The 24302-nt window shown below is 34.7% G+C and overlaps 2 protein-coding genes across 2 annotated transcripts in view; one reads left to right on the top strand and one right to left on the bottom strand.

The window, feature by feature from the left end:
* LOC145254559 (periodic tryptophan protein 2 homolog) overlaps window positions 1-21285 on the top strand; it is a 65513-nt gene extending 44228 nt beyond the window's left edge. Inside the window, exons 4-5 of the mRNA XM_080113107.1 lie at window positions 16184-16339; window positions 21051-21285. The gene's annotated coding sequence lies outside the window, so the exon portion shown is untranslated. The remainder of the gene's footprint in view (window positions 1-16183; window positions 16340-21050) is intronic.
* The window catches only part of LOC145260825 (uncharacterized), a 111510-nt gene continuing 106790 nt past the window's right edge, over window positions 19583-24302 (bottom strand). The window contains exon 30 of the mRNA XM_080119107.1: window positions 19583-21370. Within this exon, the coding sequence (XP_079975233.1) occupies window positions 21336-21370 (35 nt within the window). The 3' untranslated portion in view covers window positions 19583-21335. The remainder of the gene's footprint in view (window positions 21371-24302) is intronic.

Raw genomic sequence — 24302 nt, 5'->3', positions numbered from 1 at the left:
AGTCTTTCATTCCTCCAGTCTTTCAGTCTTTCATTCCTCCAGTCTTTCAGTCTTTCATTCCTCCAGTCTTTCAGTCTTTCATTCCTCCAGTCTTTCAGTCTTTCATTCCTCCAGTCTTTCAGTCTTTCATTCCTCCAGTCTTTCAGTCTTTCATTCCTCCAGTCTTTCAGTCTTTCATTCCTCCAGTCTTTCAGTCTTTCATTCCTCCAGTCTTTCAGTCTTTCATTCCTCCAGTCTTTCAGTCTTTCATTCCTCCAGTCTTTCATTCCTCCAGTCTTTCATTCCTCCAGTCTTTCAGTCTTTCATTCCTCCAGTCTTTCAGTCTTTCATTCCTCCAGTCTTTCAGTCTTTCATTCCTCCAGTCTTTCAGTCTTTCATTCCTCCAGTCTTTCAGTCTTTCATTCCTCCAGTCTTTCAGTCTTTCATTCCTCCAGTCTTTCAGTCTTTCATTCCTCCAGTCTTTCAGTCTTTCATTCCTCCAGTCTTTCAGTCTTTCATTCCTCCAGTCTTTCAGTCTTTCATTCCTCCAGTCTTTCAGTCTTTCATTCCTCCAGTCTTTCACACCTCCAGTCTTTCATTTCTCCAGTATTTGATTCCTCCAGTCTTTCATTCTTCCAGTCTTTCATTCCTCCAGTCTTTCATTTCTCCAGTCTTTCATTTCTCCAGTCTTTCATTTCTCCAGTCTTTTATTTCTCCAGTCTTTCATTCCTCCAGTCTTTCATTCCTCCAGTCTTTCATTCCTCCAGTCTTTCATTTCTCCAGTCTTTCATTTCTCCAGTCTTTCATTTCTCCAGTCTTTCATTTCTCCAGTCTTTCATTTCTCCAGTCTTTCATTCGTCCAGTCTTTCATTCCTCCAGTCTTTCATTCCTCCAGTCTTTCATTCCTCCAGTCTTTAATTCCTCCAGTCTTTAATTCCTTCAATCTTTCATTCCTTCAGTCTTTCTGTCTTCCATTCCTCCAGTCTTTCTGTCTTTCATTCCTCCAGTCTTTCAGTCTTTCATTCCTCCAGTCTTTCAGTCTTTCATTCCTCCAGTCTTTCAGTCTTTCATTCCTCCAGTCTTTCAGTCTTTCATTCCTCCAGTCTTTCAGTCTTTCATTCCTCCAGTCTTTCAGTCTTTCATTCCTCCAGTCTTTCAGTCTTTCATTCCTCCAGTCTTTCAGTCTTTCATTCCTCCAGTCTTTCAGTCTTTCATTCCTCCAGTCTTTCAGTCTTTCATTCCTCCAGTCTTTCAGTCTTTCATTCCTTCAGTCTTTCATTCCTCCAGTCTTTCACTCCTCCAGTCTTTCAGTCTTTCATTCCGCCAGTCTTTCAGTCTTTCATTCCGCCAGTCTTTCAGTCTTTCATTTCTCCAGTCTTTCATTTCTCCAGTCTTTCATTTCTCCAGTCTTTCATTCCTCCAGTCTTTCATTTCTCCAGTCTTTCATTCCTCCAGTTTTTCATTTCTCCAGTCTTTCATTCCTCCAGTCTTTCATTCCTCCAGTCTTTAATTTCTCCAGTCTTTCATTCCTCCAGTCTTTCATTCCTCCAGTCTTTCATTCCTCCAGTCTTTCATTCCTCCAGTCTTTCATTCCTCCAGTCTTTCATTCCTCCAGTCTTTCATTCCTCCAGTCTTTAATTTCTCCAGTCTTTCGTTTCTCCAGTCTTTCGTTTCTCCAGTCTTTCGTTTCTCCAGTCTTTCGTTTCTCCAGTCTTTCATTCCTCCAGTCTTTCATTCCTCCAGTCTTTAATTTCTCCAGTCTTTCATTTCTCCAGTCTTTCATTTCTCCAGTCTTTCGTTTCTCCAGTCTTTCGTTTCTCCAGTCTTTCGTTCCTCCAGTTTTTCGTTCCTCCAGTCTTTCATTCCTCCAGTCTTTCATTCCTCCAGTCTTTCATTCCTCCAGTCTTTCATTCCTCCAGTCTTTCATTCCTCCAGTCTTTCATTCCTCCAGTCTATCATTTCTCCAGTCTATCATTTCTCCAGTCTATCATTTCTCCAGTCTATCATTTCTCCAGTCTATCATTTCTCCAGTCTATCATTTCTCCAGTCTATCATTTCTCCAGTCTATCATTTCTCCAGTCTTTCATTTCTCCAGTCTTTCATTTCTCCAGTCTTTCATTTCTCCAGTCTTTAATTTCTCCAGTCTTTAATTTCTCCAGTCTTTAATTTCTCCAGTCTTTAATTTCTCCAGTCTTTAATTTCTCCAGTCTTTCATTCCTCCAGTCTTTCATTCCTCCAGTCTTTCATTCCTCCAGTCTTTCATTCCTCCAGTCTTTCATTCCTCCAGTCTTTCATTCCTCCAGTCTTTCATTCCTCCAGTCTTTCATTCCTCCAGTCTTTCATTCCTCCAGTCTTTCATTCCTCCAGTCTTTCATTCCTCCAGTCTTTCATTCCTCCAGTCTTTCATTCCTCCAGTCTTTCATTCCTCCAGTCTTTCATTCCTCCAGTCTTTCATTCCTCCAGTCTTTCATTCCTCCAGTCTTTCATTCCTCCAGTCTTTCATTCCTCCAGTCTTTCATTCCTCCAGTCTTTCATTCCTCCAGTCTTTCATTTCTCCAGTCTTTCATTTCTCCAGTCTTTCATTTCTCCAGTCTTTCATTTCTCCAGTCTTTCATTTCTCCAGTCTTTCATTTCTCCAGTCTTTCATTTCTCCAGTCTTTCATTTCTCCAGTCTTTCATTTCTCCAGTCTTTCATTTCTCCAGTCTTTCATTTCTCCAGTCTTTCATTTCTCCAGTCTTTCATTTCTCCAGTCTTTCATTTCTCCAGTCTTTCATTTCTCCAGTCTTTCATTTCTCCAGTCTTTCATTTCTCCAGTCTTTCATTTCTCCAGTCTTTCATTTCTCCAGTCTTTCATTTCTCCAGTCTTTCATTTCTCCAGTCTTTCATTTCTCCAGTCTTTCATTTCTCCAGTCTTTCATTTCTCCAGTCTTTCATTTCTCCAGTCTTTCATTTCTCCAGTCTTTCATTTCTCCAGTCTTTCATTTCTCCAGTCTTTCATTTCTCCAGTCTTTATTTACTTCCGTCTGTTATTACTTCAATCTTACGTCCCTTCAATCTTTGATTCCTTCAGTTCTTTATTTCTTCAGTCCTCCAGTCCACCAGTCTTTCAGTCTTTTATTCCTTCAGTCTTTAATTCCCTCTATCCTGCATTCCTTCCGTCTTCCATTCCCTTAATCCTGCATTCCTTACGTTTTTCATTCCCTCAATCGCTTTAATTACTTCCATCTTTCATACCTTCAGTCACTCATTCCTTCAATCTTTCATTCCTTCAGTCACTCATTCCTTCAATCTTTCATTCCTTCAGTCACTCATTCCTTCAATCTTTCATTCCTTCAGTCACTCATTCCTTCAATCTTTCATTCCTTCAGTCACTCATATCTTCAATCTTTCATTCCTCCAGTCTTTCTGTCTTTCATTCCTCCAGTCTTTCTGTCTTTCATTCATCCAGTCTTTCAGTCTTTCATTCCTCCAGTCTTTCAGTCTTTCATTCCTCCAGTCTTTCAGTCTTTCATTCCTCCAGTCTTTCAGTCTTTCATTCCTCCAGTCTTTCAGTCTTCCAGTCTTTCATTCCTCCAGTCTTTCATTCCTCCAGTCTTTCATTCCTCCAGTCTTTCATTCCTCCAGTCTTTCATTCCTCCAGTCTTTCATTCCTCCAGTCTTTCATTCCTCCAGTCTTTCATTCCTCCAGTCTTTCAGTCTTTCATTCCTCCAGTCTTCTAGTCTTTCATTCCTCCAGTCTTTCAGTCTTTCAATCCTCCAGTCTTTCAGTCTTTCATTTCTCAAGTCTTTCAGTATTTCATTTCTCAAGTCTTTCAGTATTTCATTTCTCAAGTCTTTCAGTCTTTAATTCCTTCAGTCTTTTATTCCCTCCAACCTGCATTTCTTCCACCTTTCATTTCTTCCGTCTTTCATTCCTTCAATCTTTCATTCCTTCAGTGATTCTGTCTTTTATTTCTCAGTCCTTCAGTCCTTCAGTCTTCATTCCTCCAGTCTTTCAGTCTTTCATTCCTTTCGTCTTTCATTCCTTTCGTCTTTCATTCCTTTCGTCTTTCATTCCTTTCGTCTTTCATTCCTTTCGTCTTTCATTCCTTTCGTCTTTCATTCCTTTCGTCTTTCATTTCTTCAATCTTTCATTTCTTCAATCTTTCATTCCTTCAATCTTTCTTTCCTTCAGTGCTTCAGTCTTTTATTCCTTCAGTCTTACAGTCTTTGATTCCTTCAGTCTTTGATTCCTTCAGTCTTTTATTCCTCCAGTCTTTGATTCCTCCAGTTTTACAATCCTGCAGTCTTTCATGCCTTTCGTCTTTCAATCTTCCTATCTTTAATTCTTCCCCTCTTTCATTGTTCCCGTGTTTCATTCCTTCAGTCTTTCATTCCTCCAGTGTTTCAGTCATTCATTCCTTCAGTCTTTCATTCCTTCAGTCTTTTAATCCTTCAGTCTTTTAATCCTTCCGTCTTTTAATCCTTCCGTTTTTTAGTCCTTCCGTCTTTTAATCCTTCCGTCTTTTAATCCTTCCGTCTTTTAATCCTTCCGTCTTTTAATCCTTCCGTCTTTTAATCCTTCCGTCTTTTAATCCTTCCGTCTTTTAATCCTTCCGTCTTTTAATCCTTCCGTCTTTTAATCCTTCCGTCTTTTAATCCTTCCGTCTTTTAATCCTTCCGTTTTTTAGTCCTTCCGTCTTTTAATCCTTCCGTCTTTTAATCCTTCCGTCTTTTAATCCTTCCGTCTTTTAATCCTTCCGTCTTTTAATCCTTCCGTCTTTTAATCCTTCCGTCTTTCATTCCTTCAGCCTTTCATTTCTTCAGCCTTTCATTCCTTCAGCCTTTCATTCCTTCAGCCTTTCATTTCTTCAGCCTTTCATTCCTTCAGCCTTTCATTCCTTCAGCCTTTCATTCCTTCAGCTTTTCATTCCTTCAGCCTTTCATTCCTTCAGCCTTTCATTCCTTCAGCCTTTCATTCCTTCAGCCTTTCATTCCTTCAGCCTTTCATTCCTTCAGCCTTTCATTCCTTCAGCCTTTCATTCCTTCAGCCTTTCATTCCTTCAGCCTTTCATTCCTTCAGCCTTTCATTCCTTCAGCCTTTCATTCCTTCAGCCTTTCATTCCTTCAGCCTTTCATTCCTTCAGCCTTTCAGTCCTTCAGCCTTTCAGTCCTTAAGTCTTTTATTCCTCCCGTCTTTTATTCCTCCCGTCTTTTATTCCTCCCGTCTTTTATTCCTCCCGTCTTTCATTCCTCCCGTCTTTCATTCCTCCCGTCTTTCATTCCTCTCGTCTTTCATTCCTCTCGTCTTTCATTCCTCTCGTCTTTCATTCCTCTCGTCTTTCATTCCTCTCGTCTTTCATTCCTCTCGTCTTTCATTCCTCTCGTCTTTCATTCCTCTCGTCTTTCATTCCTCTCGTCTTTCATTCCTCTCGTCTTTCATTCCTTCCGTCTTACATTCCTTCCGTCTGTCTGTAATCTCTTCTGTCGTTCATTCCTTAATTCCTTCATTTCTCGCGTCTCTCATTCCTTCCGTGTATTATTCTCTCAGTCTATCACTCCTCCCGCGCTTCATTCCTCCCGCGCTTCATTCCTCACGTGTTTCATTCCTTCAGTCTTTCATTCCTTCAGTCTTTCATTCTTTCAGTCTTACAGTATTCCGTTGCTTGAGTCATTCGATCCTTCAGTCTGAGAATCCTTCACTCCTTCATTCCTTCAGTCCTGCATTACTTCTGTCTTTAATTCCTCCAGTCTTTAATTCCTCCAGTATTTAATTCCTCCAGTATTTAATTCCTCCAGTCTTTCATTCCTCCAGTCTTCCAGTCCTTCCTTCTTTCATTCCTTTCTTCTTTCATTCCTTTCTTCTTTTATTCCTTTCCTCTTTTATTCCTTTCTTCTTTTATTCCTTTCTTCTTTTATTCCTTTCTTCTTTTATTGCTTTCTTCTTTTATTCCTTTCTTCTTTTATTCCTTTCTTCTTTTATTCCTTTCTTCTTTTATTCCTTTCTTCTTTTATTCCTTTCTTCTTTTATTCCTTTCTTCTTTTATTCCTTTCTTCTTTTATTCCTTTCTTCTTTTATTCCTTTCTTCTTTTATTCCTTTCTTCTTTTATTCCTTTCTTCTTTTATTCCTTTCTTCTTTTATTCCTTTCTTCTTTTATTCCTTTCTTCTTTTATTCCTTTCTTCTTTTATTGCTTTCTTCTTTTATTCCTTTCTTCTTTTATTCCTTTCTTCTTTTATTCCTTTCTTCTTTTATTCCTTTCTTCTTTTATTCCTTTCTTCTTTTATTCCTTTCTTCTTTTATTCCTTTCTTCTTTTATTCCTTTCTTCTTTTATTCCTTTCTTCTTTTATTCCTTTCTTCTTTTATTCCTTTCTTCTTTTATTCCTTTCTTCTTTTATTCCTTTCTTCTTTTATTCCTTTCTTCTTTTATTCCTTTCTTCTTTTATTCCTTTCTTCTTTCATTCCTTTCTTCTTTCATTCCTTTCTTCTTTCATTCCTTTCTTCTTTCATTCCTTTCTTCTTTCATTCCTTTCTTCTTTCATTCCTTTCTTCTTTCATTCCTTTCTTCTTTCATTCCTTCCGCCTTTCATTCCTTCCGCCTTTCATTCCTTCCGCCTTTCATTCCTTCCGCCTTTCATTCCTTCCGCCTTTTATTCCTTCCGCCTTTCATTCCTTCTGCCTTTCATTCCTTCTGCCTTTCATACCTACAGTCTTTCATTCCTTCAGCCTTTCATTCCTTTTGTCTGTTATTCCTTCAGCCTTTCATTCCTTCCGTCTTTCATTCCTTCCGTCTTTCATTCCTTCCGTCTTTTATTCCTTCAGTCTTTTATTCTTTCAGTCTTTTATTCTTTCAGTCTTTTATCCCTTCAGTCTTTTATCCCTTCAGTCTTTTATTCCTTCAGTCTTTTATTCCTTCAGTCTTTTATTCCTTCAGTCTTTTATTCCTTCAGTCTTTTATTCCTTCAGTCTTTTATTCCTTCCGTCTTTTATTCCTTCAGTCTTTCATTCCCTCAGTCTTTGATGCCCTGAGTCTTTCATTCCCCCAGTCTTTCATTCCCTCAGTCTCTCATTCCCCCAGTCTTTCATTCCCCCAGTCTTTCATTCCCTCAGTCTTTTATTCCGTCAGTCTTTCATTCCCTCAGTCTTTCATTCCTTCAGTCTTTCATTCCTTCAGTCTTTCATTCCTTCAGTCTTTCATTCCTCAAGTCTTTGATTCCTCAAGTCTTTGATTCCTCAAGTCTTTGATTCCTCAAGTCTTTGATTCCTCAAGTCTTTGATTCCTCAAGTCTTTGATTCCTCAAGTCTTTGATTCCTCAAGTCTTTGATTCCTCAAGTCTTTGATTCCTCAAGTCTTTGATTCCTCAAGTCTTTGATTCCTCAAGTCTTTGATTCCTCAAGTCTTTGATTCCTCAAGTCTTTGATTCCTCAAGTCTTTGATTCCTCAAGTCTTTGATTCCTCAAGTCTTTGATTCCTCAAGTCTTTGATTCCTCAAGTCTTTGATTCCTCAAGTCTTTCATTCCTCAAGTCTTTCATTCCTCAAGTCTTTCATTCCTCAAGTCTTTCATTCCTCAAGTCTTTCATTCCTCAAGTCTTTGATTCCTCAAGTCTTTGATTCCTCAAGTCTTTGATTCCTCAAGTCTTTGATTCCTCAAGTCTTTGATTCCTCAAGTCTTTGATTCCTCAAGTCTTTGATTCCTCAAGTCTTTGATTCCTCAAGTCTTTGATTCCTCAAGTCTTTGATTCCTCAAGTCTTTGATTCCTCAAGTCTTTGATTCCTCAAGTCTTTGATTCCTCAAGTCTTTGATTCCTCAAGTCTTTGATTCCTCAAGTCTTTGATTCCTCAAGTCTTTGATTCCTCAAGTCTTTGATTCCTCAAGTCTTTGATTCCTCAAGTCTTTGATTCCTCAAGTCTTTGATTCCTCAAGTCTTTGATTCCTCAAGTCTTTGATTCCTCAAGTCTTTGATTCCTCAAGTCTTTGATTCCTCAAGTCTTTGATTCCTCAAGTCTTTGATTCCTCAAGTCTTTGATTCCTCAAGTCTTTGATTCCTCAAGTCTTTGATTCCTCAAGTCTTTGATTCCTCCAGTCTTTCATTCCTCCAGTCTTTCATTCCTCCAGTCTTTCATTCCTCCAGTCTTTCATTCCTCCAGTCTTTCGTTTCTCCAGTCTTTCGTTTCTCCAGTCTTTCGTTTCTCCAGTCTTTCATTCCTCAAGTCTTTCATTCCTCAAGTCTTTCATTCCTCAAGTCTTTCATTCCTCAAGTCTTTCATTCCTCCAGTCTTTCATTCCTCCAGTCTTTGATTCCTCCAGTCTTTCATTCCTCCAGTCTTTGATTCCTCCAGTCTTTGATTCCTCCAGTCTTTGATTCCTCGAGTCTTTGATTCCTCGAGTCTTTGATTCCTCGAGTCTTTGATTCCTCGAGTCTTTGATTCCTCAAGTCTTTGATTCCTCAAGTCTTTGATTCCTCAAGTCTTTGATTCCTCAAGTCTTTGATTCCTCAAGTCTTTGATTCCTCAAGTCTTTGATTCCTCAAGTCTTTGATTCCTCAAGTCTGTCATTCCTCAAGTCTGTCATTCCTCAAGTCTGTCATTCCTCAAGTCTGTCATTCCTCAAGTCTGTCATTCCTCCAGTCTGTCATTCCTCAAGTCTGTCATTCCTCCAGTCTGTCATTCCTCCAGTCCGTCATTCCTCCAGTCTGTCATTCCTCCAGTCTTTCATTCCTCCCGCCTCTCATTTCTCCCGCCTTTATATTCGTCCCGCGGGTTGTTTCCTCCAATCTCTCATTCTTCCGTTCTGTCATTCCTCACCGTCTCTTCTTGCTCCCGTCTTTCATTCCTTCCGTCCGTCTTCATTCCTCCAGTCTTTCATTCCTTCCTTCCGTCTTCATTCCTCTAGTCTTTTATTCCTTCATTCCTCCAATCTGTCATTCCTTCGTTCCGTCTTTCAGTCCTCCAGTTTTTTATTCGTCCCGTCTGTCATTCCTTACATCTTTCATTCTTCCCGTCTCCTTTCTTCCCTTCTTTCATCCTTCACCTCTGTTATTTTTCTCGTTTAGTGTATTTAGTATAATTTGTTTATATTTATTGTTATAGATTTTTGATATAATCTATTAGGATTATCTATTTGTTTATTAGTAAAGCTTATTCATATTAGTTTATTTGTGTAGGTCATATATTTTTTAGATAGGTTTACTAGTGTAATTTTTATTGTTTAATGATATTTGTTAGTTCATTCATATAGTTTGTAGGCATAGTATATTGGTATAGTTTGTAGCTAGTTTGTCATAATTCATTGGCATATTTTATGGTTCATTTGCATTGTCTAATCATTGTTTCTTGATGTAGTTTATATAGTCTATGTGCTATTGAAATGATAGTTTTTACTATTGATATAGTTTGTCATTATAGATTTATGTTGCAGTTTATTTATAGGTATAGTTTGTCTATTTATATTTTTATGTTATAGTTTATTCATAGATTTTGTTACTTAATTCATATAGTTTTATGTTATAGTTTATTTGTAGATATTATTTTATAGTATAGTTTTTTGTTTTTATGGTGTAGTTCATTTATAGATATTGCTTTGTGATGTAGGTCATTTGTAGAAATTGTTTAATGGTGTACTTTATTGATATTAGTATAGGTTATAGGTTATTTGTTGTAGTCTATTTTTATTGGTATAGTTAATTGGTATAGCTTATAATTCTCGATAAAGTTTAGTGATAGTTTTTTATCGGTATAATTTATTGATAGTTTTTATGTCTATAGTTTTATGATTTTTTTGTATCAATATAGTTTAATGATGTTTTTATTGATATAGCTTATTGATATTTTTATTAATAGAATCGTTTTCATGGCCATGGTATATGTATTGATATGGTGCTTTTTTAGGGGTATAGTATATTTGGTTACATTCAATACTTGCACAGAATTAATCCTTCATGTTTATTAGTATAGTGTTTGAGATATTTTGTATATCTTTTAGTTTGTTTTAATGTATTTTATTTGTTTTGATGTATCTTGCATAGTTTGTTTTGATATATCCTGCATAGTTTGTTTTGATATATCTTGCATAGTTTGTTTTGATATATCTTGTATAGTTTGTTTTGTATATATCTTGTATAGGGTGTATTGATATATATCTTGTATAGTGTGCATTGATATATATCTTGCATAGTGCGCATAGATATATATCTTGTATAGTGCGCATTGATATATATCTTGTATAGTGCGCATTGATATATATCTTGTATAGTGCGCATTGATATATATCTTGTATAGTGCGCATTGATATATATCTTGTATAGTGCGCATTGATATATATCTTGTATAGTGCGCATTGATATATATCTTGTATAGTGCGCATTGATATATATCTTGTATAGTGCGCATTGATATATATCTTGTATAGTGCGCATTGATATATATCTTGTATAGTGCGCATTGATATATATCTTGTATAGTGCGCATTGATATATATCTTGTATAGTGCGCATTGATATATATCTTGTATGTTTTTATGTATCATGCATAGTTCGTGTTGATATATCTTGTTTTCTTTTGGCATGGTTTGTTTTTGCATATGTTCTACAGTATGTTTGGTATATCTTGAATTGTATGGTTTGCATGTGTTGAATTGTATGGTTTGCATGTCTTGTATACCTTGGAAAGTTTTTTTGTTTAGTATGTGTTTTATCTTAATATAGTTTTGTGTTTGTATTGTATGTGTTTATATATCAGCACATACAAGATATATCTTTCATATAATGTGCTAATATATCTTGTATATTATGTGTTGATATATCTTGTATATTATGTGTTGATATATCTTGTATATTATCTGTTGATATATCTTGTATATTATCTGTTGATATATCTTGTATATTATCTGTTGATATATCTTGTATATTATCTGTTGATATATATTGTATATTATCTGTTGATATATCTTGTATATTATCTGTTGATATATCTTGTATATTATCTGTTGATATATCTTGTATATTATCTGTTGATATATCTTGTATATTATCTGTTGATATATCTTGTATATTATCTGTGGATATATCTTGTATATTATCTGTTGATATATCTTGTATAGTATCTGTTGATATATCTTGTATATTATCCGTTGATATATCTTGTATATTATCTGTTGATATATCTTGTATATTATCTGTGGATATATCTTTATATTATCTGTTGATATATCTTTATATTATCTGCTGATATATCTTGTATATTATCTGTTGATATATCTTGTATATTATCTGTTGATATATCTTGTATGTTATCTGTTGATATATCTTGTATGTTATCTGTTGATATATCTTGTATGTTATCTGTTGATATATCTTGTATGTTATCTGTTGATATATCTTGTATATTATGTGTTGATATATCTTGTATATTATGTGTTGATATATCTTGTATATTATGTGTTGATATATCTTGTATATTATGTGTTGATATATCTTGTATATTATGTGTTGATATATCTTGTATATTATGTGTTGATATATCTTGTATATTATGTGTTGATATATCTTGTATATTATGTGTTGATATATCTTGTATATTATCTGTGGATATATCTTGTATATTATCTGTGGATATATCTTGTATATTATCTGTGGATATATCTTGTATATTATCTGTGGATATATCTTGTATATTATCTGTTGATATATCTTGTATATTATCTGTTGATATATCTTGTATATTATCTGTTGCTATATCTTGTATATTATCTGTTGCTATATCTTGTATAGTATCTGTTGATATATCTTGTATAGTATCTGTTGATATATCTTGTATAGTATCTGTTGATATATCTTGTATAGTATCTGTTGATATATCTTGTATAGTATCTGTTGATATATCTTGTATAGTATCTGTTGATATATCTTGTATAGTATCTGTTGATATATCTTGTATAGTATCTGTTGATATATCTTGTATAGTATCTGTTGACATATCTTGTATAGTATCTGTTGACATATCTTGTATAGTATCTGTTGACATATCTTGTATAGTATCTGTTGACATATCTTGTATAGTATCTGTTGACATATCTTGTATATTATCTGTTGACATATCTTGTATAGTATCTGTTGACATATCTTGCATAGTATCTGTTGACATATCTTGCATAGTATCTGTTGACATATCTTGCATAGTATCTGTTGACATATCTTGCATAGTATCTGTTGACATATATTGCATAGTATCTGTTGACATATCTTGCATAGTATCTGTTGACATATCTTGCATAGTATCTGTTGACATATCTTGCATAGTATCTGTTGACATATCTTGCATAGTATCTGTTGACATATCTTGCATATATTGTTTTGGTATAGTTTGTTTCGTTTTGATATAGCTTGTGTAGTTTGTTTGCTATTTCTTGTATTAGTTTTTTAGTATATCTTTTATAGGTTGTTTTGGTATATCTTTTTTGTTCTATACACTGCTGTTCAAAAAATTGTATGACCACTTAAAAAAAAACAACTTTTTTTTAAGGATAGATTTTAAACTCGTCTTAATTAAGGTTACCAATACAAAAACTTAAAACATTATAGAAACGAAAAGCTACATTCCAAAGATTTATTTATGAAATTTACATTTTTATCAAATTAGGCTTTTTGCACATGATCAAAATTATAAGACCAGACACAAAAATTCTATCGTACAAATAGTGTATTAAAAGTGTATGAACAATCAAACTTAATGAGTTCTACCTCCACTGCTTTTAATGCACACGGTAACATTATAGCGAGTCGGCCATTCGGGCGCAACATTATAGTGAGTCGGCCATTCGGCTGCGAGCGCAACATTATAGCGAGTCAGCCATTCGCATGCGCGCGCAATATTATAGCGAGTCGGCCATTCGCATGAACGCGCAACATTATAGCGAGTCGGCCATTCGCATGCGCGCGCAACATTATAGCGAGTCGACCATTCACACGCACCATTATAGTTAGTCGGCCATTCGCACGCGCACGCAAAGTTATAGCTAGTCGGCCATCGCATGTGCGCCCAAAGTTATAGCAAGTCGGCCATTCGCATTATTATATAAACGTTATAGCGAGTGGGCCATTGTCACGCGCACGCAACGTTATAGCGAGTGGGCCATTGTCACGCGAACGCAACGTTATAGCGAGTGGGCCATTGTCACGCGCACGCAACGTTATAGCGAGTGGGCCATTGTCACGCGCACGCAACGTTATAGCGAGTGGGCCATTGTCACGCGCACGCAACGTTATAGCGAGTGGGCCATTGTCACGCGCACGCAACCTTATAGCGAGTGGGCCATTGTCACGCGCACGCAACGTTATAGCGAGTGGGCCATTGTCACGCGCACGCAACGTTATAGCGAGTGGGCCATTGTCACGCGCACGCAACGTTATAGCGAGTGGGCCATTGTCACGCGCACGCAACGTTATAGCGAGTGGGCCATTGTCACGCGCACGGAACGTTATAGCGAGTGGGCCATTGTCACGCGCACGGAACGTTATAGCGAGTGGGCCATTGTCACGCGCACGGAACGTTATAGCGATGGGCCATTCTCATGTATGCACACGCGCGCGCCACGTTATGGCGAGTCGGTCATTCTCAAGTGCAACGTCATCGCGAGTCGGCCATTCACACGCGCATATGCACGCAACGTCATGGCGAGTCGGCCATTCGCATGCGCACGCAATGTTATAGCGAGTCGGCCGTTCGCATGCTCACGCAGCGTCATAGCGAGTCGACCATTTGCGCGCGTTCAGCATTATAGCGAGTCGGCCATTTGCGCGCGCGCAGCATTATAGCGAGCCAGCCATTTGCATGCACGCAGCATTATAGCGAGCCGGCCATCCACTGCTTTTAATGACTTCAAAAATTCTTTGGAGCATGCTAGAAATAATGGCTGCCATTAAGCTGTGGGTTATCCTGCTCCAGTTTATTAAGATTGCTTCACAAAGATCATTTTTTGTTTAATATTGTTTGCCATTTTCGATAAACCTCTGTTGTCATCCATCTCTGAACATTTTCAGTTGCGTTTAAGTCCTTTGAGCATGAAGGAATCCTGTGAGATGAACTCCATTGTCTTGTATAAAGCTCCAGATCTGTCTTGCAGTATGGGTTACAGCATTATCCTGTTGAAATGACCATCTATCATCAAAGATGCCTTTTGTAGCATACTAACATAACCAGCTGCTATCCGACGACCCGGCACAACCTGGAGCTCTATTGTACCTCTGTAAGAAAATTCACCCCATACCATTATGGACCCTCCACCACCATGATGTGAGGAAAAAATTTCAAGGGGCATGTTTTTGCTATGCCAATATCGCTGGAAGCCAAGAGGGCCATCTTAATTCAATTTTTTCTCATCAAAAAACAGGACTTTCTTCCACTTCTCAAAGTCCCATGGTTTGGTATTCATGACCAAATCTTAAGCGGTCCACTTTGTGTACGCTTTTTATTTACCATGCCTTTTTGTTGTATGTGTTGTCTCATTGTTATTGGACTGCAAGCAGCATCTGTAACCGCCTTAATTTTACTTGAAGAAAGTCATCTGTCATTCATAACAACCCGTCTGATTCTCCTACTCAATGGAGGATAAATTTTGGGGGGTCTACCAAAGGATTTTGCAGTTCCATAATTCTCGGTGTTCTTTAGAAAGTTGCAAATAACAGTTTTACTGTAATTTACCTTAACTGCTATCGCTCGCCGTAACAAACCTTGCCCATGGAATCCTAGAATTGGAGAACGCTCAACTTCGGTTAGTTTTCTTGCTTTAGATATGGTAACACTTTTACACAGTGATTGCTAATTTCTAACAAAACTAAAAACATTAGAATTACCATAAATCTAATAATTTATACCCTTGGTCTTATAATTTTGATCATGTGTAAAAAGCCTAATTTAATAAAAATGCAAATTTTAAAATAAAATTTGGGAATGTATCTTTCTGATTCGATAACCTTTTAGATTGTAGTATTAGTAACCTTAAGTCGGAAGAGTTTAAAATCTTTCCTTACAAAAAAAAAAAAAAGGTTTCTTAAATTTTCGATCAGCAGTGTATCTTGTATAGTTTTTATGTATCTTGTATAGTTTGTTTTGGATATATTTTTTTTTATACCTTGTTCATAATTGTACTTGGTCATTAACACATCTCTGTTGCCATTCTGACATCACCAAACCCGTCTCCTCACTATGCTGACATAAACTGTATCGGCTTTATAAATGTTCAACAGGTGTCGGTGAATGTTGATCGGTTCAATTTTTTCTGCGTGGAGATATTCGATGATACATATCTGCTTCTTCTGATGAATGTTCATGGCAGAGGATTGCTTTGTTAGTCTTACGCCATCAATATCTACAATATTTTGTTTATATAGTTTATATGTTTATACGTTTTTATAATGCAGGTTTGTTTATTCCTAATTTGCTCATTTGTATAGCATGCTTATATGTATAGGTTCATTCGTGTTGTTGGTTATTCTTTCACGCACAGAATAATCAGCAGTGATGTGACCTGGTTAGTCTGTGCTGGAAACTTCGGTAAAATTTTCATTATTGACTTCATTTTTGTATAAGAAATATGGCCTGAAGAGATCTGTAGTTACTTGTAGCTGGCTGACCGAAACATACTCATGAATGTGTAGCGACCTGTAGAAGCTTATGAAAAATAAAAAGTATATCTTGCTCTACTTAGGTATTGAACACTCTTGCATTAACATTGCTAAAACTTCATTGGTTGCTTCACCTCTGGAAAATACTAACCTGAAATTATTATCTATATTTTGTGTTTCTATTTTGTGTATATATTTTATTCATGCAGTTTGTTTACAATGTTCTTTAAAGTTATGAGTCGATGACATTAGTTGAGAGAACCCCTGCTATCACTAGTGTTTCCACTGTCAACAGGAGAAAAGTTTATCAGGCATGTATACTGTTGTGTTCGGAGAAATAACACACAGGGATGTGTGTGTGTGCAGAATAGGGGACTCATTGGTTTGGTCACATTAAAGAAATGGATGACAGGTATTGTTAATAGATATTTGAGATAATATATAGTCAGTTGGAAGAAAACCATGGAAAAGAGTAAGAGTGTGTTAAATAAAAAGCTGGTCAGAGTTTGGAGTCAATTTTTAAAAGCTGCCTAACACATGCCAGTATGTGAAATGGACGTTAAACGGAATATAATAATGGTGATTATATTTTTTCTTCTAGTTTTGGCTGTAGCATTCTGACCAGATGTCAAGCAACTTGCTGTGGCAGCATTGGATGCAAGGGTTACATTTTGAGATCCTCAGATCGCTGTACAAGTTGGGTCAATCGAAGGAAAGCATGATATTGGTTGTCTGCTAAGAAATCTTCTGCTGGACAGTAAGCAAACTTTTTTCTTTTTCCTCCCTTTTCCCCCCTTTTTCTTTTTCCCCTTTTTCCTCTTATCCCTTTTTTACTTCCCCCCCCTTTTTCTTTCCCCCCCCGTTTCCTAGTTGTCCTTTATCCTGCTTTTCCCCCTTTTCCTTTTCCCCCTTTTCCTTTTCCCCCTTTTCCTTTTCCCCCTTTTCCTTTTCCCCCTTTTCCTTTTATCCCTTTTTTCTTTTATCCCTTTTTTCTTTTCCATTTTTTCTTTTTCCTTTTTCTCTTTTTCCCTGTTTTTCTTTTTTTCCTTTTCTTTTTTCCCCATTTTTTTCCTTTCCCCCGTTTAATTTCCCCCTTTTTTTTCGTTTCCCCCTTTTTCCTTTTCCCACTTATTTTTTCTTTAAAAGAATTCATAAATCTCTATATTAGAGATCAACTTGTTTCACATTTTGTCATTAATAGCATGCAACCTCTAAACTCACTATTTATCTGATTCTTTTGTGGAAATTTGTGATTTTTTAAACAGAAAATGTAGTGCTATTCAATTTATGTCAAAATTGTGTCCTATTCATAATTACTTTACACTTTACTTTACACTATAGTGATGTATTTTATAAAAATCAACAAAGCAATAGCAGTAGCAACAACATTATATTAGTACTAATGCAGTAAAAGTACCATATTCTTGTCTAAATCGTTCCGGCAGATTATGGAAAACTCTGGAAGGCGCTAAACGAAAGTTTCATGATTTTTTTTCATCTAACTTTTTCAATGAAAAATATTTTTGCCAATAAATGATGTTTATTCAATAAATTGAAGATTTTTAAATAATTATTTAACAACTTTTACGAAACTTTTAGAAAGAAATTACATGTTTTGTTTATAACATTCTCAAACTGTGGTAGAGACTGGATTTTCTGGTCTAATGATTACCAACGCAGATTACGAAATCAAGTTCGACTATGGAATTTAATACAGAAAGTTCAAATTCAATTAAATCTATCCCGTGATCATTAAACACTAATATTGTTAGATGAAATATGCCGCTCCTGACACACATAAAAAAAAATCTTACCCTGCTATGATTAAAATAGCTATTTGTGTCCAATTCCTTATTTATAGTTGGTATCGTTTCAGCATTTCATCATATTCAGTTTCATGCCCGCCGTCACGCCGTGGCAGTGTGCACCCGCCGTCATGCTGTGGCAGTATGCACCCGCATGCACCATCACGCTATGGCAGTGTGTGCAAGAAAAAGAATCAAACTGAACCAAATTAAATCTATTATGTTCTACCATGCATTAATACCCTCAGACAATGCATAAACTTTTACTTTTAGGCTCCTCTCCATGTCGTCATGATTCAAATCTGATGCAATTTACCATTTTCTCTGATTATTTTTTTTCCTTATGCAAAAAATATCATTTTTATCATCTGGTTTCGTTAGGAAAGTGTTGTTTCAGTTTTAAATAACTTTGAAAAGAAGAAAGAATGTTAAATGACTTTGAAAAGAAAAAAGAATGTTAAATGACTTTGAAAAGAAAAAAGAATGTTAAATAACTTTGAAAAGAAAAAAGAATGTTAAATGACTTTGAAAAGAAAAAAAGAATGTTAAATGACTTCGAAAAGAAAAAAGAATGTTAAATGACTTTGAAAAGAAAAAAGAATGTTAAATAACTTTGAAAAGAAGAAAGAATGTTAAATGACTTTGAAAAGAAAAAAGAATGTTAAATGACTTTGAAAAGAAAAAAGAATGTTAAATGACTTCGAAAAGAAAAAAGAATGTTAAATGACTTCGAAAAGAAAAAAGAATGTTAAATGACTTTGAAAAGAAAAAAGAATGTTAAATGACTTTGAAAAGAAAAAAGAATGTTAAATGACTTCGAAAAGAAAAAAGAATGTTAAATGACTTTGAAAAGAAAAAAGAATGTTAAATGACTTTGAAAAGAAAAAAGAATGTTAAATGACTTTGAAAAGAAAAAAGAATGTTAAATGACTTTGAAAAGAAAAAAGAATGTTAAATGACTTTGAAAAGAAGAAAGAATGTTAAATGACTTTGAAAAGAAGAAAGAATGTTAAATGACTTTGAAAAGAAAAAAGAATGTTAAATGACTTTGAAAAGAAAAAAGAATGTTAAATAACTTTGAAAAGAAAAAATGTTAAATAACTTTGAAAAGAAGAAAGAATGTTAAATGACTTTGAAAAGAAAAAAGAATGTTAAATGACTTTGAAAAGAAAAAAGAATGTTAAATGACTTTGAAAAGAAAAAAGAATGTTAAATGACTTTGAAAAGAAGAAAGAATGTTAAATGACTTTGAAAAGAAAAAAGAATGTTAAATGACTTTGAAAAGAAAAAAGAATGTTAAATGACTTTGAAAAGAAAAAAGAATGTTAAATGACTTTGAAAAGAAAAAAGAATGTTAAATAACTTTGAAAAGAAGAAAGAATGTTAAATGACTTTGAAAAGAAAAAAGAATGTTAAATGACTTTGAAAAGAAAAAAGAATGTTAAATGACTTTGAAAAGAAAAAAGAATGTTAAATGACTTTGAAAAGAAGAAAGAATGTTAAATGACTTTGAAAAGAAAAAAGAATGTTAAATGACTTCGAAAAGAAAAAAGAATGTTAAATGACTTTGAAAAGAAAAAAGAATGTTAAATGACTTCGAAAAGAAAAAAGAATGTTAAATGACTTCGAAAAGAAAAAAGAATGTTAAATGACTTTGAAAAGAAAAAAGAATGTTAAATGACTTTGAAAAGAAAAAAAAATGTTAAATGACTTTGAAAAGAAAAAAGAATGTTAAATGACTTTGAAAAGAAAAAAGAATGTTAAATAACTTTGAAAAGAAGAAAGAATGTTAAATGACTTTGAAAAGAAAAAAGAATGTTAAATGACTTTGAAAAGAAAAAAGAATGTTAAATGACTTTGAAAAGAAAAAAGAATGTTAAATGACTTTGAAAAGAAAAAAGAATGTTAAATGACTTTGAAAAGAAAAAAGAATGTTAAATGAGTTTGAAAAGAAAAAAGAATGTTAAATGAGTTTGAAAAGAAAAAAGAATGTTAAATAACTTTGAAAAGAAGAAAGAATGTTAAATGACTTTGAAAAGAAAAAAGAATGTTAAATGACTTTGAAAAGAAGAAAGAATGTTAAGTGACTTTGAAAAGAAGAAAGAATGTTAAGTGACTTTGAAAAGATAAAATATTAAATTACTTTGAAAGGACTAAAAAAATGCTGTATAAAAAAGACAAATGAAACAAATCAATGAATTGTGTACAATAAATTTTATTTCGGTTTTAAATGATTCCAATTAAACCAAACTGTTTCTTCTTCAGAACGTTTTATTCTATTGTGCTGATGGGAAAGCTGTATTGGCTGCTGGATGATCCAAAAATATTTTCATTTAGAAGACCTAATTCTTATGAAGGAATTTGAAATTTCTTGCAACAAATCCTTTGATGGAATGGAGGTTAAAAAAAAAATATGCTTTTTACTATACATTTTTTTGGTCCCCTGATTTACCAGAGAGGAACCTATGTTTTCAGTGGTGTCTGCGCGTTAGTCCGGACGATTGCCAGATAACTGTTCATTAGCTTTTCCTGAAATTTTGCCACAAATTGTATTTTATTAAATAGATGTGCAAAGTAAAAAAAAAAAATTTTTGGTGAAAATTCCCGTTGCGTCCCTAGGTGCTCAAAAGAGGCCAAAAATTACGTTTTACCCCATAACATTTGATCCATCCATTAGATTTTCCTGAAACTTGGCCAAAATGTAGAACCCATTGTCTTAATATGAATTCAGTATTGGGTAACCCTGGCAAAATTCTGATTTCCACGCCTCTGGGACTTTTAGGGCTAAAAAAACATACCTTTTGGGAGCTCTTTTTTCAGATTACTCAAAAACTCGATATATATGTCTATATGGTGGTTTTCCATGGTGCTGAATTCAGATATATATGTCTTAAGGCGTGAAACTGCACCATTTGTCCATTTTCACTGCGATTCGGCATTATAAGGAGCTCAAAAGGGATTACAAATGCCCCCAAATTGCAAAAAATGACACTTTTTACCCCCTAACTTTTGCCCCATCCATTAGATTTTTCTGAAACTTGGCAAAAATGTGATGGCAACGTTGGCCCTTCACACTTCTCACATTCATCATTTCTTCACTATTTTTTGTGGCATCATCAGAGAGGGACCACGCATGCGCAGCTTGTATATTCTTATTGACAACATTAGATTTTTTGCAGTTTTTGCAAGGTGTCGACATCCTCATATATACAGCACATAATATTTCCAAATGGTCACCCATTGATACTGACCAGGCTCAATGTTGCTTAACTGTAGTGATCAAACAAGAACTGGTGTGTCAATGTGATTATGCTGTATATATTCTATTCAAGTCATTTGGGCTAATTTCTAAGAATGCAAACTTTATAAAGTCTGTTCAACACCAAGGTAATTTCAGGCGGAAGGTGGTGTCAGCTAGATTATATAAAATTATATGAAAAACAGTAAATCAATTTTACTGATTTGTGATTTATCTGGAAAATAAATAAATGAAGTTATGAAGATATTAAAAAAAAGAAAAAAACTCTATATATCTCTTTCGTTTGTCCATTTTTGTTCATACAATCATTCTAACACCGAGTTCTTATACTCCTCCACATTTAAAATATTTTTCTTTAATTTTAAAATTGAAATTTAATGACTCCTGTTTTTATTTTTTTGCAGATGTGAATATAACAAATATGTTACAGTTTCTGCTGAATCAGTGCAAGTTGAAGAGGATGGCGTGCAAGAAAATGATGGATCTGAAGATGAATGTATGAAAGTGAATGGTTTGGATGATGAAGAAGAGATGGAACAAAGTGATAGCGCCTTTGTAAGTCGATGGTCAGATGACAAAGACAGTTCTACATGCACATAATAAATATTTATATGTTTATTAAATAAAATTATAAATCAATGTTCTGTCTTTTATTCGTTTTTTTATTTTCGTTTCAATTTTTGTTTCTTTTAATCATTTTTTTCTTCGTCAGTTGAAATTTTGTCTGGAAAAGAGAAGAAAAAATGTTAAACTGGATAAATATTTAAAAAATACAAAAAAATCATTTAACATATATATATATATTTATTTACTTCATTAATAATGTTAATCGTCTTGTTTAAAGCCTTGTTAAATTTCTATTATGTCTGCATTATATGGTCTATCTTATAGGTGAAAATATTTTATCCTTTCCAGAAGACGTGTATTGGAGAAAGCCAGCAATTTAACCTTAAACTAGATTGTATTTGAATTACTTGAGTTATTCAGGTTATTATCTTCACTGGTATTCTCACATTACGGCCAATATGACTTCACAATTACTTAAAATACATATTGTCAAACTCAATGAATCTTTACATAATTCTACCGATTATTGCTTAACACCATTATCTAGTGCACCACGTGTTGATGTATCTACTAAATTAAAATAGAACTCTTCTTTGTTGTTTAGCATGTTTTTCCACATTAAATGTAGATTGCACATTAGCCATGTTGGTACAAGGTAAGTTTATTCATAAAATGTTATCGTTCATGTTGCTCTGTGTAATTGCTCTGTGTAATTGCTTGAGATGGTGTTTAAATCATTAAAAGTTGTTTTTTTTATCCTGCCTTTTTCTCTGTTACTCTTAATTGAGATATGTGTACATATGTTACTAATATGATTGTTGACGTTTGAAAAATGTTTTGTCAGCTAAAATATGTACCAGGAATATTAACTTGATAAAATGTAATTTTAGTACAAGTTAGGAATTTTAGTTTTCATAACTAACATAAACAAAATTATCTTACAAAGATGGGGCGATTGTTCTTGTGTGTTACAAAACCTCAATTAGTGGTGAGAAAGTTAAGAAATAATAGTTTTGATATGTAGATATTTATGTAAAGTACAAACAGGTTCAATACAGTCAGAGTTTGGGAGTTAAAGGTTGGTCGAGTGGACAGTAGACGAATTGCAAGATGTGGCACCAGAGACAGTGTAGTTTGTTGTTCTTTGGAAAATGTTATCTGTTCCTTTGTGTAAAGAACTGTCTGTTTGTAAATTGTCTGCATTTGTTATGCACACTTATAGATATATGTGCACACACGCACTAAACAATTAGAGACATTGCTATAGCTATGTATGCATTAGAGAATCCCTCATAAATATATGTACAAGATTATAAAGACGATCATAAAATTTACGTTACATGTTTATGGACTTGGAAATATATAGACAACTATATGTACACGTTTTGGTCTTTGTTTATATACACCTGTTATATATACTGTCTACTATGTAACACTTTGCATTCTCATTATAGCGAGTTGGCCATTCGCACGTGCGCAACATTATAGCGAGCCGGCCATTCGCATGCGTGCGCAACATTATAGCAAGCCGGCCATTCGTACGTGCGCACGCACACAACATTATAGCGAACCGGCGATTTGTACGCGCGCATGCAACATTATAGCGAGCCGGCCATTCGCACGCGAGCATGCAACATAGCGAGCCGGCCATTCGCACGCGCGCACGCAACATAGCGAGCCGGCCATTCGCACACGCGCATGCAACATTATAGCGAGCCGGCCATTTGCACGCGCGCGCAACATTATTGCGAGCCAGTCATTCGCACGTGCAACATTATAGCGAGCCGGCCTTTCGCATGCAACATTATACTATAAACATAGATGTTATAAACCTTATCTTGCGTGATAAATAAATTTTTTATTAGGTGTTTCTTTATAGGAAGAGCATGGGTTGTTATCTGTCAAGATATTACATGACATTTATTTAAAATTTTGTTACCAATCATAAATCAGATTTCATGTGGTTTTTAAACGGTAGACTTTTAGGAATTTGAGACTTCTGCATTTTTTTATTTCAAAAAGGTTTGTTTTTTTCGTAAGTAAAGACTGATTTCTACCGTTTTGCGAGAACTTCGTCATCTGGTTCGATTTTTTTTTCTTTTATGTTCCTTACCTCTCTCTCAATTTATCTTTAACGACTTCCTTGTTCCCCACTTCCTTCCCATAAATGCATCTGGAGCTTTCTTCTTGCTAGCAGCTATATTTGAATTGAATGGAGCCACGAACTCCCAGGTTGGGAAAATAACATTTGAATTCTTAAAACGCATTCAAAATTACATTCCAATCTTAGCTTATATTTTATGAGGCTTTGTAATCTAGACTCTCTTGTCATCATTATAAGCATTATAAATTATCATATTTTATAGTCTGCTTATTCCTTTCTTAGTTATACTTTGAAAAAAAAAGCCAAATACAAATTTTAAAGGCCAAACAGCTTCAAAAAAGGCCAAATTTTCAACATTTGGCTTTAAAAAGGCCAATCTGGCAACCCCTAGATAAGAATGAGTGACTTCTCTTTGATGTAGTCTCTTTTTCAAATAGTGTTTTAAAAAATGAACTCTTAATAATTTTGACGTGCAGCGATTTTTCACTGAAGAAAAAAGTCAGTGAAAAGTTACATAAGAAAGGGGAAAATTTGGAAGAAAAAAAAAAGTTGTCTGCCAAGAGGTGCTGGACTGAAGGAGTAAATTTAAGATTGTCTCTTACAATGTGATTTTATTATCTTTATCATTCAAACACGGTAATTTTTGAATAGATGGTTAAGTGTTAGTCTTAGTCATTTAGAACTGCTTCACTGCTCACTCATTTTTCGACCGAATTTCAAACAATTATTATAATTTATAGATCACCTTCTCAGCTATATTGTGAAAAAGTTTTCAATTTTCGTTCAGTAAAACAAAACTTATGATGAATTTAGTGGTGTTCAAAATCGTAAAAAAACGTGAGGAGGTGAGCAACGTTTTTTATGACTGGTTTCCAGCGACTAGTGTTGCTACTAATTCACTGCTGTCGCAAAAAGAGAAGTAACAAGTGAAACAGACAGAATGAAAGGGAGATAATTGGGGGATGTTATTGAAAGCAGACGAGTG

This window comes from Euprymna scolopes, chromosome 3, assembly GCF_053919585.1.
Source record: "Euprymna scolopes isolate OS-2025 chromosome 3, ASM5391958v1, whole genome shotgun sequence".
Classification (NCBI taxonomy): domain Eukaryota; kingdom Metazoa; phylum Mollusca; class Cephalopoda; order Sepiida; family Sepiolidae; genus Euprymna; species Euprymna scolopes.
This window is presented reverse-complemented; position numbering and strand designations above follow the sequence as displayed.